Raw genomic sequence first — 13,862 nt, 5'->3', positions numbered from 1 at the left:
GAGTCCCTAAAAATTAGACACAATGGCTTTGAAATTTTAGAAATTAATTCTTTTAGGATCCGTGGGTGAATGCCATCAGGTCCAGGTGCATTATCCACCTTTTATTCTGTCTAAATATTTCTGGACCATATCACTTTTGAGCCATTGTGGATCATTCAGGGCTGTGTCAATACCACCCCCATTATGGACATGAGCTCCCCCATGCTCTTTTGTATACACAGAGCTGAAGAAAGTATTTAATAAATTTGCCTTCTCTTTGTCCCCAGTTGCCCACTCTAGATTATTTTGTAAAGGGCCTACATGCCCAGACCTGACCTTTTTACTATTAATATGTTTGAAGACTTTTTGGGGGTTTGTCCTATCTTTTGCAATCTGTCGTTCATTTTGAATTTTTGCATCCTTGATTTCCTTTTTACATATTCTGTTAAATTCTTTGTAACATTTAAACGACAGTAGTGTTCCTTCATTATTATATTTTTTAAAAGCTCTTCTCTTATTGTTTATAGCTTTTTTAACTTTGGCCGTGAGCCACATAGGTTTTGTTTTTAGCCTTTTAAACTTATTGCCCATGGGAATATACTTTGCAGTGAGGTCCCAAACAGTCTTTTTGAAGAATTCCCGTTTCTGTTCTGTGTTTATCAATGCAAATATTTCCTCTCAGTCTAAATCCTGGAGAGCAGCCCTCATCCTTGGAAAATTTGCTCTCTTGAAGATAAGTGTTTTTATCTTTCCCGTATGTATTTCTTGTTTAGAGCTAACATCAAATGAAATCATGTTATTATCACTGCTACCCAGGTGTTCCTTTATCTGGACATTAGTAATAAGCTCTGCATGGTTTGAGATTACCAGGTCCAACAGAACTTTATTCCTAGTTGGGGCCTCAATAAACTGGACCATAAAATTATCCTGTAATAGGTTTATTTTTTTTTTTTGCCCTTTAACTGTCCCAGCAGTGCCATTACTCCAGTTAATTTCTGGGTTGTTAAAATCCCCCATTATTATCACTGTCCCAGCCCTTTCCCTTTACATCTGTGCAAGGAGCTGAGTCTCCACCTCCTCGTTAACATTGGGTGGTCTAGAACAAACTCCAATGATAAACTTTGAACTACGCCCATCTATATGCAGTTCCACCCATAATGCTTCAGACTCATTACACTCTCCATCAACCAGGTCCTCTTTCACACTTGCTTTGAGATCACTTCTCACATAGAGACAGACCCCGCCACATTTCCTTTTTACACTGTCTCTCCGAAAGAGTGCATAGCCAGGAATATTAATAGCCCAGTCATGTGAGGATTGAAACCAAGTTTCAGCAATACCGATTACATCATAGCTCTCCTCATGCACCAGAGCTTCCAACTCACCTATTTTGCATGGCAGACTTCTGGCATTGGTGTACAAACACACTTTAATGCATTATTACATTTTGCTCTGGTGTTTTTCCATATTTTTCATAGTAAAAAGGCACTATAGTTTCCAATGGCTGTTTGCAACATGGGAATTTCTTGTCACCTGCCATAACTCTCCCCCCATCTATCCCCATTTCACCCTCCATTAATGTGTGACCCCTAACTGACCTGTCTGCCCGATGTAATTCTAGTTCACCCTCCCCCCTCAATCCTAGTTTAAATACTCCTCCAGCCTTCCCATAAACCTCTCCCCCAGCACAGCAGACCCCCTTCCATTCAAGTGCAAACCGTCTTTAGCATATAGGTTGCACCCCAATGAAAAGTCAAGAGAAGAACCGGAGAGGGCTAGAAGAGATCGGAAGAGATGACGGATCTGCATAAAAAATTACTTTAAAAACATGTGTTATGTGTTTTATTTTTGACACTTTTTTTTTTTAGGGAATGGATGGGGTACAATGTACCCCATACTCATTCACATAGGGTGGGGCCAGGATCTGGAGGCCCCTCGTTTTTTCGGCGTTGTGGTCCCCCTTAAAATCCATACCAGACGGAAGGGCCTGGTATGTTCTTGGAGAGGGAACCCATGCAGTTTTTTTTATTTATTATTTTTAACATTTTGCGTGGAATTTCCCCTAAAGATTCATACCAGACACAGTGCCTAGTATATAAACAGCAAAAAGCTAAATGAACCAAATAACTTTGCTTGATTCAATATTAATAACAGGTGAGCATAGAATGCTAGCAGCACCTGTATGTGTTGGGCTAGTTGCAAACACCCAGGGCTCTAAGGCGTTCAGATGAGTGTGTTCCTCTGAATTAACCGTACATATCAAAAAAACAAAGGGATAAGAACGGAATTGGGGACCAATTCCACCCAAAAAGAATTCATCAATGAGGAACAAACAAGGTAGCAAAAATATAAATAGATTTAATTGAAAAACATTCACATATACACCAATCAAAAAATAAAAAAATGTGAATAATAGTAATTATTCCTACGTCCCTGGCTACTTAGCTCACCGCACTCAATTCTACCAACTGCAGAATTATTATTTACGGCTGCACACACCTACCACCCTGTCATATACAGCAATCAATTGTACCTAGTGTGTATGTGTGTGTCTAGTGGTGGCCATCTGTGTTTTGTCTCTAGACAACGTTGTCTATTTTTAATGGTGACGTTTTTTTTTGGTTTACTATTAATCACATTGTTTGATTTTTTTTGATTGGTGTATATGACTCTTTTTCAATTAAATCTATTTATATTTTTGCTACCTTGCTTGTTCCTCATTGATTAATTCTTTTTGGGTGGAATTGGTCCCCAATTTCGTTCTTTTCCCTTTGTTTTTTTGACAGTGACTAGTATAGTCGGATCAAAGTTGAATCCCTGTTTATTGAAGTCGGATGCATGTCAGACTTCAAGTCGCAGGGCAAAGTCGGATCCAAAATGGTATGACTGTCGTGTTGTACCAGTGTGAACCTAGCCTAGGAAAATGGTAATTCTAGACCTATAAACACCTTAAAGTGGTTGTAAAGGCAGAAGGTGTGTGTGTTTTTTTTTTTTTTTTTTTTTTTTTTTTTTTTTATCTTAATGCATTTTATGCATTAAGAAGAAATGCCTTCTTTGTGAAGGAGCCCCCTTAATACTTACCTGGTCCAGTGATGTTGCATGAGAGACTATGCTGTCCGGATTATCCTCCCTCATTGGCTAAGACAGCAGCATGGCGCCATTGGCTCCTGCTGCTGTCAGTGTGCCAATGAGGAGAGGGGGGGGCGGGCCGGGCCGCGACTCCTTGTCTGAATGGACACATGGAGCTTCAGCTCGCGTGCCCCCATAACAAGATGCTTGCTGTGGGTTACTCAAAAGGAGGGAGGGCCCCGGAGCACCCAAGAGGGACCCGTGAAGAGGAGGATCAGGGTTGCTTTGTGCAAAACCACCACATAGAGCAGGAAAGTATAATATGTTATTTTTAACCACTTCCCATCCAGGTCAATTCTGACATTTTTCTCTTACATGTAAAATTCATCATTTTTTTTTGCTAGAAAATTACATAGAACCCCCAAACATTATATGTATTTTTTTTTTTTTTTTAGCAAAGATCCTAGCGAATACAATGGCGGTCGTTGCAACTTTTTATCTCGCACGGTATTTGCGGAGCAATTTTTCAAACATGTTTTTTTTGGAAAAATAAACAGTTTCATGCTTTTATAAAAAAAAAAAAAACAAAACATTAAAGTTAGCCCAATTGTTTTGCATAATGTGAAAGATGAAGTTATGCCGAGTAAATAGATACCCAACATGTCACGCTTCAAAATTTCACACATTTGTGGAATGGCGCCAAACTTCAGTACTTAAAAATCCCCATAGGCGTCGCTTTAAATTTTTTTACTGGTTTCATGTTTTGCGTTACAGAGGAGATCTAGGGCTAGAATTATCGTTGTCGCTCTAACATTCGCGGCCACACCTCACGTGTGGTTTGAACACCGTTTTCATATGTGGGCGGGACTTACGTATGCAGTTGCTTCTGCATGCAAGCAGACGGGGACAGGCGCGCTTTACATTTTTTTTGGTTTTTTTTGTTAATTTTACTTTTCTTTTTTAGTTTGACACTTTAAAAAAAAAAAAAAAATTTGATCACTTTTATTCCTATCACAAGGAATGTAAGCATCCTTTGTAATAGGAATATGACATGATCGGTCCTCTTTACAGTGAGATATGGGGTCAATAAGACCGCACATCTCACCTCTAGGCAGGGAAGCCTGAAATAAAAAAAAAAAAAAAACTATCTTGGCTTCACAGCCAAGGTGGCGCCCTTTGTTTGAATGCAGAGGCCGGGCGTGACGTCATAACATCGCGCCAGGCCTCGGACGATCATAGAGACTCCAGCGACCATCTGGTCTGCCGGAAATCTCTATGGTCACCATCCGGGGCCGGCGGATCCTATCTCCGACTCACCGATGGAAGCGGTGAGTCGGTGGAAGCACCAGAGGGCGGCGGGAGGGGGGGACGTCCGCTCTTGCCGCCCGTAAGAATGATCAAGCGGTGGAACAGCCACTATGATCGTTCCTATGGGGTAGAGAATCGCTGGCTGAAAAAGACGATATCTGAATGATGCCTGTAGCTGCAGGCATCGTTTAGATATACTCGCACAAATTCAAGGACGTCATATGACGTACCTTGGGTGGGAAGAGGTTAACCAAAAGAAAGTTGAGACTTTAGTATCACTTTTTAAGTTGGTGAGACAAATTCTGGTGGATGAAGGAAAAAGTCAACTTGTGATAAAAATTGGAAAAGCTGCTGTGTTATCCCACATTAAGCTGCTGCTTTTTTATTATTTTTGCTGTATTTTATTCACTTCATATCATATTTTTTGGTATATTAGCGCTGTTTTAGCCCTATTCACAGTTCGTGATGCTTGGTCATTTTGTGTTTATCGAATGAATTGACCAGCCATCTTAATTTGCTCTTTAGACTAGCTCAATACATACCCGCCTAGTTCTGTTTCTCATTGATTAAACTATTTCTGCGTGTTTCATCTTTTTATATAATGCTGCTTTTTTTTTTTCCCTTTAACTTTTTAGACCTCGCTGGGTTGTTCCAGTTTTGCCTAAAGGTGAATTAGAAGTTCTTTTAGAAGGTGCTATTGATCTTAGTAAAAAAGGTAAGCTTTCTAAAACCAAGGAGACATCTGCATGAAGAGACGGAAGAGATAATGTACTTTACATCATAGATCTATTTTTAGATTTAAATTTTATGGGTTAATGCTTCTCATGTCTCTATCAGACCCTTTTTAATGAAAGTGCTCAGTGCAAATATTTTTTCTATCGGTTTTTGGAAACCCCAAGAAATATAGAACAAGTTAGAGAAAACCGAATCTTCTGATAGAACCGGTTTATCCAAACGTGTGGCTTAGGAAGCCTGATATTTTTAAGCTTTGTGTAATTTTTACCCCTCCTATATACAGAGATAATATAGCTGTAGTGGCTACTAAAGTATGCAAATCTATATTACACATGCTATTTCGTATTTCAAGCAATGCCTAAAACATGTAAGTGGTAGTATGTGCTGGAGAGGTGTGCAGAAGGTGTGATGGGCAGTAAATGCAGGCTAGTAGTGTTGAGTGTATGACGGAAGACATAATGTTTGGAAGAGGTTGTGGGAGGAGAAGGCTATTGTGTGTGCAGCAAATGGGGAATAGAAGTAAAAAAGTGTAATTGTAAAAACAGATTCAAGGATAAATGCTTTACTTTGTTAAAATAACTATTTTTTTTTTTTTTTATCTTTACTCCTTTTTCCAAAGTTATTTTAGACCCTTAAAAGTCTCTGATCTGCATCATTGTGTGGGTCCTGGGCTCCATTTACAGCAGGGGTGCCCAACCTTTTGAGGAGCGAGGGCCACTTGGTAACCGGTCGCGGGCCATAATGAGCGTAAAGGGCAGATGGCAGGTCTGTGTCCACTCTGCATATGTAGAGCAGACACAGACGCAGCCCACTCTACCTTAAGGGCCCTCCGATCCGCCCAGACAGAAGGGGACATATCCCCTTCTGTTTTTTTAAGCAGATTGGATTGCAGATAGACGGGTGTAAAGGAAGGTGAGCCCAGGATCTCTGAGCTTAGAACATTACTTGGTTGCCTTTGACTTCTGCCACTGCAGACAAGATAGGGATTACAGCAAGATGTTCTGTAGGAGAGGTGCAGATACAAAACATTGAAGGCAATTCCTGTGGGGCAGGATTTGTTTTTTTGGGGGCTAAGATTAGATGGCTTTTTTTTTTTTTTTTTTTTTCTAGAGTGGCTTGTACTTCAAAGTTGTGCTCTCTATTTTTAATGCACTGTTTTGTTTTTTGCTTTTTTAACATTTTGTATAGGCCTTGATGTGAAAAGTGAAGCATGCCAACGATTCTTTAGAGACGGTCTAACAATATCTTTTACAAAAATTCTTACTGATGAGGCAGTAAGTGGCTGGAAGTTTGAGATCCATGTAAGTTGTGTCCCCCCCCCCCCCCCCCGTACTTCTTATTGACGTTATAGCCATTAACCCTGGTTTATTTAGATGCTTTAAATGCTACCTTTACACAAAAGATGAAAAGGTGAACTAACTCGCATAGTTTACCGCACCCCTCTGGTACCTGCTGCGTGTACCTTTTTATATGATCTTCATCTTCTGCCATCCTGCTGTTCCCGCACTGGGAAACATCTCTACGGCGCACCAGAGTCTTTGTAACCACATAATGTGAGTAATGGTCCAAACTCATTGATCATTGCTGGCCATGTGACTGGACTGAACAATAAAAATCCATTTGAGGGTTTTTGGAACAGCCGAGATTTTCATTAGCGCAGTCACGTTCATGTGCCCAGTGCTGACCAATGAGAGCTTGGCCCTGTGAGCAGTATGTAGCTTTACAGCCTGCAGTGTGGTTTTATGAAGTTTAGCATTGTTATACTGGCTGGAGAGGGTGTCAAAAGATTGGAATAGAAATTTCACCAAAAGTAAATATTGACATAATGAAATGGTGAAAACAAGCTGAAAAAAGAAAACTAAAGTAAAAATATTTTTATATTTCTATGTTCTAGTGTGCTAATGAATAGAAATTGTGAGTATTAAATCACCAATTATTAAGGACAATCAAAATAAAGGTATAAAATACATCAAAAGTATAATAAATGTATTCACATAAACAAGTGAAAAATAATATTTCTCAACCCTGGGTAAAAGCAATCTAGATATAAATATCTCTGGATCTAAATAATGGTGCAAATCTTACAATCCATACGTGAAAACATAAAAAAATTAAAAAAAAAAAACTTTGATGAAAATTTAAATGACCTACAGTCTGTAAGGAAGAAGGCATTACTAATGGAAACGTCTGGAAATGTGGATTAGGACAAGAAAAACTCAACCTAGTTTGTCAAAGGGGCTGAGGTTCTTGAGGAGATTGGGGTAAAGAACAGAGGACCCATCCTATCCAGCGGCTCCCATGGAGTGACACCGATTCATACTGATCCTGCAATCTAGGAAGTCCTATAGGTTTTTGGGAGACCGAATTCCCTGGGCTCGGTGAGACCAACGTATTGGTCTTTTCAGTTGGTAAGGAGAATACATACTCACCTCGGGTGTTTCGAAGGATTCTTTTTCACTATTTGTTTGCTGCATCATTCACTAGCTAATTTCCTTTTTGCAAGATTAATGGGACTCATTAAAATTTTCATCACCAAAGTTTATTTTTTTTATGTTTTCACTTATTTTAAGATTCGCACCATTATTTAGATCCAGAGATATTTATGTCTGGATCGCTTTTACCCACGGTTGAGAAATATTATTGTTTTTCACTTGTTTATGTGAATACATTTTATTATACTTTTGATGTATTTATTTACCTTTGGTGAAATTTCTTTCGGAAATATCAACTCAGTGATTTTAGTGCTGCACTAATTTTTATTACATGATTTTGGCTTTTGTATTGTAGACTCTTGGTGCTGGCAGCTTTTCTTTCTTGTTTCATTTTATTTTTAAAGTATATATTTCTAGCGCAGCGTTTGGCCATCTGGCCTCTTTTATCTAAAAAAAAAATTGGAATAGTATAGGGTACATACATGCAGCAAGGGACTAGATGGGTGGGAGGATGTTGAGTTCACCTTTTCTTAGTTCAACTGACTGTTCAGTCTTTTGTACAGTAATATCTCTGTAGATGGAAATGCGTGACGTGTATTTACTTAAGCCAATCCAAAATTTTTGTTTGATTTTTCTTGGTGGTATTTTGTCTCCTCTTAATACAGAGGTGTATAATTAACAATACTCATCGCCTTGTGGAACTATGTGTGGCCAAGCTTTCCCAAGATTGGTTTCCTCTTCTTGAATTACTAGCAATGGCCTTAAATCCTCATTGTAAATTTCATATCTACAATGGTACACGCCCATCAGAGACTGTCCCAGCTGGAGTTCAGTTGGCAGAAGATGAGCTGTTTGCCCGTCCTCCTGATCCACGTTCCCCAAAGGTAAGTCTTTTACCCTTATCTCTGATTGTGTACATGCTTGTTGTGGTTTCTTTTTAAATGTTTTTAATATTACAAATGGTAAGACTTGATATTAAACATGTCATTCAGTTTAGCGTTTATAATTATATTAGAGCTGCACGATTCTGGCTAAAATGAGAATCACGATTTTTTTGCTTAGAGGATAGATCACGATTCTCTCACGATTCTCGCGGCGTAACATCATCTTTCACATTAAAACAAAAACCATTGTGCTAACTTTACTGTTTCGTTTTTTTTTATTTTTTTATTTATTGAAGTGTATTTTTTCCCAAAAAATTGCATTTGAAAGACCGCTGGGCAAATACAGCGTGACATAAAATATTGCAGCAATTGCCATTTTATTCCCTAGGGCCTCTGCTAAATATATATATATATATATATATATATATATATATATATATATATATATATATATATATATAATCTCTAATGTTTGGGGGTTCCAAGTAATTTTTTTAGCAAAAAATATTGATTTTAACTTAGAGGAGTTCCACCCAGGGGCTCCATTAAAATAAAAAAAAAATTAAAAGTCAGCAGCTACAAATACTGCAGCTGCTGACTTTTAATTGGACACTTACCTGTCCCTGGGTCCAGCGATGCGGGGGATCGAAGCCCCGCTCGTCCCCCCCCCCCTCCGCTCGTCGGCGCCGGCATTTCAACTGTGGGCGCCGGGCTGTGGCTTCACAGCCTGGCACCCACTGCGCATGTGCGAGCGGCGCCGCGTGCCGTGATTGGCCGCTCAATCACCTGGGACCTGTAATGGATGATTGACAGGAGGGAGCAGAGCCGAGCCCTTCCTGTGCCTGGGGGGAAGTGATGTCACCAGCCCAGGCAAAAGAAGAGGCAGACTACGAGGGACCACCTAGCAACAGGCATTTAGAGGCAAGTAAAAAAAAAAAAAAAAATATTCAAATGTTTTTTTCAGGTATTTTTGTTTTTTTGAGTGGAACCCCACTTTAAGAAAGAAGTGTCAGAAAAAGATTTAGACTTTAAGTGGTTAAACTTCCTGCATTTACACTTGTTTAAAACTTGGCAGATTGCCCAGGTTATTTGTTTACACAGAGAAGTTTTTATCCCTTTGATCTAAGAAGGAAGTTAAGCCCCGTACACACGATCCGAAAATCGTACGAAAAATGCCGCATTCGAATCGATCGTACGATAATCGGATCGTTAGTACAGAGCTTTCGAGAGCTGATCAGGACAGTTCATCCGATATTATTCTATCGGACATGCACGGAAATTTTTTTCGTACGATGCCAGATCGCACGATTTTCGTTTCATCAGTACACCTATCGTTCGAAAATGCAATATAAATGCATTACAACACATGACATCACTTTCGAATTTTTATTCTGTCGTACGGGAATTTTCGTGACTTTAGTAAACTCATCAGATTCGACGTGAGATCAGCATGCAAAAAAAAACGGCCGATCATTCGTCCGATAATCGGATCGTGTGTACGGGGCATTAGTTACAATGTTTCAAGTTCTAAACTTGGCAGACTGCCCAGATGCTTTCTTTTGACAGCTGAGTGAGCAGATAATCTCTCCACTTGTTTATATGAAAGAATTGGCAAACTCAGCAGGAGAGATGTCAGGGGAGGTAAATCGAGATCACGATTTTTTAATGATTAATTGTGCAGCTCTAAATTATATGCCATCAGACTCGGTTTTTTCTTGTGCTTCTTGAGCTTTTTTGACTTACATTTAGCTGCATTGAAGTTGGTTGAAATCAAATGCCCTTTATACAGTAGCAATAAGAGTCTGAGCTTTTTATACCTAACCACATTTTTTTGAAAGATTTCTAATATGTAATTTGATCATTATATATACACTTTGCTGTAGTTACTATAAGTGTAAATGGTTACTAGAGTGAAAAATAGAATACACTAATGGTCCAATAATTAATATATTCAGTTATATTTGAGAGTATAGTGTAGTCAACTTCTCAAACCCATCATTTTCTGTGCCAAAAATGGAACAAAAAGTTAAAGCCGATTTTGCCACACACACTTGAGAAATCTTAGGGCTTGTTTGAACATGCAGCAGAAGTTGGGTGGTAAAGCAGGTGGTTTAGCTGCGATTTCATGACCTCCCCTTAACCATGTCTCACCGTGCAAGGTGAGAGCCATGGATCCATGTGGAACATGGGTCACATTTTAAAAAGGGACTGTACTGTATAATTTTGAAAAGTAGGACCTTTTTGATTTGTTTTTATTTTTTTTAATTTAATGTGATGGCACTGATGTGTGTTTTTCACTAAGGTGGTATTTGAGTATATATTAGGTTTTTAACACTGTAAGTGAACTTAATTTTTGTTCTACTGTGTGTCAAATGCCTCTGAAAGTGTTCCACCGCAGATCACTTTTTGGAGAGGTAGCAAGGCACATTTACAGTGCATCTGGAAAGTATTCACAGTGCTTCACTTTATCCACATTTTGTTATATTACAGCCTTTTTCCAAAATGGATTAAATTATTTATTTCCCTCAAATTTCTACAAACAATACCCCATAATGACAATGTGAAAAAAATTTGTTTGAAATCTTTGCAAATTTATTAAAAAAAAAAAAAAAAAAAATGAAAACAAATCGCATGTATTCACAGCCTTTGCCATGGCACTCAAAATTGAGCTCAGGTGCATCCTGTTTCTTCAACTTGATTGGAGTCCACCTGTGGTAAATTCAGTTGATTGGACATGATTTGGAAAGGCACACACATGTCCTATATAAGGTCCCACATTTAACAGTGCATGTCAGAGCACAAACCAAGCCATGATGATTAAGGAATTGTCTGTGGACCTTAGAGACAGCATTGCATTGAGGCACAGATCTGGGGAAGGGTACAGAAAAATGTCTGCAACATTGAAGGTCCCAGGTCCCAATGAGCAAAGTGGCCTCCATCATCCATAAATGGAAGAAGTTTGGAACCACCATGACTTTCTAAGGCTGCCCGGCCAAACTGAGCATTCGAGGGAGAAGAGCTCCAGTGTTTCTTTGTGGAGAGAGGACAACCTTCCAGAAGAACAATCATCTCTGCAGCAGTCTACTAATTAGGCCTGTATGGTAGTGTGGCCAGACGGAAGCCGCTCCTTAGTAAGAGGTACATGACAGCCCACCTGGAGTTTGCCAAAAGGCACCTGAAGGACTCTCAGACCATGAGAAACAAAATCCGCTAGTCATGAAACAAAGGTTGAACTTTTTGGCCTGAATGGCAAGCGTCATGTCTGGAGGAAATCGGGCACCGCTCATCACCTGGCCAATACCATTCCTACAGTGAAGCATGGTGGTGGCAGCATCATGCTGTGGGGATGTTTCAGTGGCAGGAACTGGGAGACTAGTCAGAATCGAGAGAAAGGTGAATGCAGTAATGTACAAAGACTTCCTTGATGAAAACCTGCTCCAGAGCGCTCTGAACCTCAGACTGGGACGAAAGGTTCATCTTCCAACAGGACAACGACCCTAAGCACACAGCCAAGATAACAAAGGAGTAGCTACAGGACAACTCTGTGAATGTCCGTGAGTGGCCCAGACTTGAACCTGATTTGAACATCTCTGGAGAGATCTGAAAATGGTTGTGCACTGACGCTCCCCATTCAACCTGATGGAGCTTGAGAGGACCTGCAAAGAAGAAAGTATTGAGCAAAGGCTGTGAATACTTATGTACATGTGTGGGTTTTTTTTTTTTTTTCTACAAATTTGCAAAGATTTCAAACAGACTTCTTTCACATTGTCATTATGAGGTATTGTTTGTAGAATTTTGAGGAAAATAATGAATTTAATCCATTTTGGAATAGGGCTGTAACATAAAATGTGGAAAAAGTTTTGCGCTGTGAATACTTTCCACTGTATAATCAAGCTCTTAAGTGGGGCACACACATAAGGACGTTGAAAGAAAAATTCTGTAGGATGTATGGATATGGAGATTTATAGATAGAGAGATACATCTCTCTATCTATCAATATCTGTCGCTTTCTCTCTCTCTCTCTCTCTCTCTCTCTCTCTCTCTCTCTCTCTCTCTCTCTCTCTCTCTCTCTCTCTCTCTGAGGTAGAGATATATATCTATATCTATATATCTTTCCACTTGACCACTGGGCACTTAAACCCCCTTCCTAACCAGACCAATTTTCAGCTTTCGGTGCTCTCACATTTTGAATGACAGTTACTCAGTCATACAACACTGTACCCATATGAAATTTTTGTCCTTTTTTTCACACAAATAGAGCTTTCTTTTGGTGGTATTTAATCACCGTTGGGTTTTTTATTTTTTGCGCAATGAAAGAATAAAGACTGACAATTTGGTAAAAAAATGAATTTTTCTTTGTTTCTGTTATAAAATTTAGCAAATTAGTAATTTTTCTTCGTAAATTTTGGCCAAAATTTATACTGCTACATATCTTTGGTAAAAATAAGTACAACTTGGTGTATATTATTTGGTCTTTGTGAATGTTAGAGAGTCCAAAAGCTATGGTGCGAATATCTGAAAATTGATTACACCTGAAGTACTGACGGCCTATCTCATTTCTTGAGACCCTAACATGCCAGAAAAGTACAAATACCCCCCAAATGACCCCCTTTTGGAAAGAAGACATTCCAAGGTATTTGAAAAGATGCATGGTGAGTTTTTTTGAAATTGTCATCTTTTCCCACAATTCTTTGCAAAATCAAGATATTTTTTTTTTTTCACAAAATTGTCACATTAGAAGGTTATTTCTCACACATAGCATATGCATACCACAAATTACACCCCAAAACACATTCTGCTATTACTCCCGAGTATGGCGATACCACATGTGTGAGACTTTTACACAGCCTGGCCACATACAGAGACCCAACATGCAGGGGAGCACCTCCGGGCGTTCTGGAGCACCCAGGCCAATTCTGACATTTCTCTCCTACATGTAAAAAAAATCATTTATTTGCTAGAAAATTACATAGAACCCCAAAACATTATATATATTTTTTTTAGCAAAGACCCTAGAGAATACAATGGCGGTTGTTGCAACTTTTTATCTCGCACGGTATTTGCGCAGCAATTTTTCGAACGCGTTTTTTTGGGGGAAAAAAACAGTTTTGTGCTTAAAAAAAAAACCAAAACAGTAAAGTTAGCCCAATGTTTTTGCATAATGTGAAAGATGAAGTTACGCCGAGTAAATGGATACCTAACATGTCACCCTTCAAAATGGCACACGCTCGTGGAATGGTGCCAAACTTCGCTACTTAAAAATCTCCATAGGTGACGCTTTAAAATTTTTTACTGGTTACATGTTTTGAGTTACAGAGGAGGTCTAGGGCCAAAATTATTGCTCTCGCTCCAACGTTCGCAGTGATACCTCACATGTGTGGTTTGAACACCGTTTTATATGTGGGCGGGACTTACGTATGTGTTCGCTTCTGCATGCGAGCACACGGACAGGGGT

General features: G+C 39.2%; 1 protein-coding gene across 4 annotated transcripts in view; it reads left to right on the top strand.

The window, feature by feature from the left end:
- Positions 1-13,862, top strand: part of USP9X (ubiquitin specific peptidase 9 X-linked) — a 365,419-nt gene that overhangs the window by 89,538 nt on the left and 262,019 nt on the right. For all 4 annotated transcript variants that reach the window (XM_073616321.1, XM_073616319.1, XM_073616322.1 and 1 more), the window contains 3 exons: positions 4,992-5,071; positions 6,280-6,392; positions 8,189-8,407. In XM_073616321.1, coding sequence (XP_073472422.1) covers positions 4,992-5,071; positions 6,280-6,392; positions 8,189-8,407 — 412 coding nt within the window. The remainder of the gene's footprint in view (positions 1-4,991; positions 5,072-6,279; positions 6,393-8,188; positions 8,408-13,862) is intronic.

This window comes from Aquarana catesbeiana, linkage group LG02 (assembly GCF_042186555.1).
Source record: "Aquarana catesbeiana isolate 2022-GZ linkage group LG02, ASM4218655v1, whole genome shotgun sequence".
NCBI classification, from domain to species: Eukaryota; Metazoa; Chordata; class Amphibia; order Anura; family Ranidae; genus Aquarana; species Aquarana catesbeiana.
Note: the sequence above shows the minus strand (reverse complement) of the source record. Positions and strands in the feature narration are given on the sequence as shown.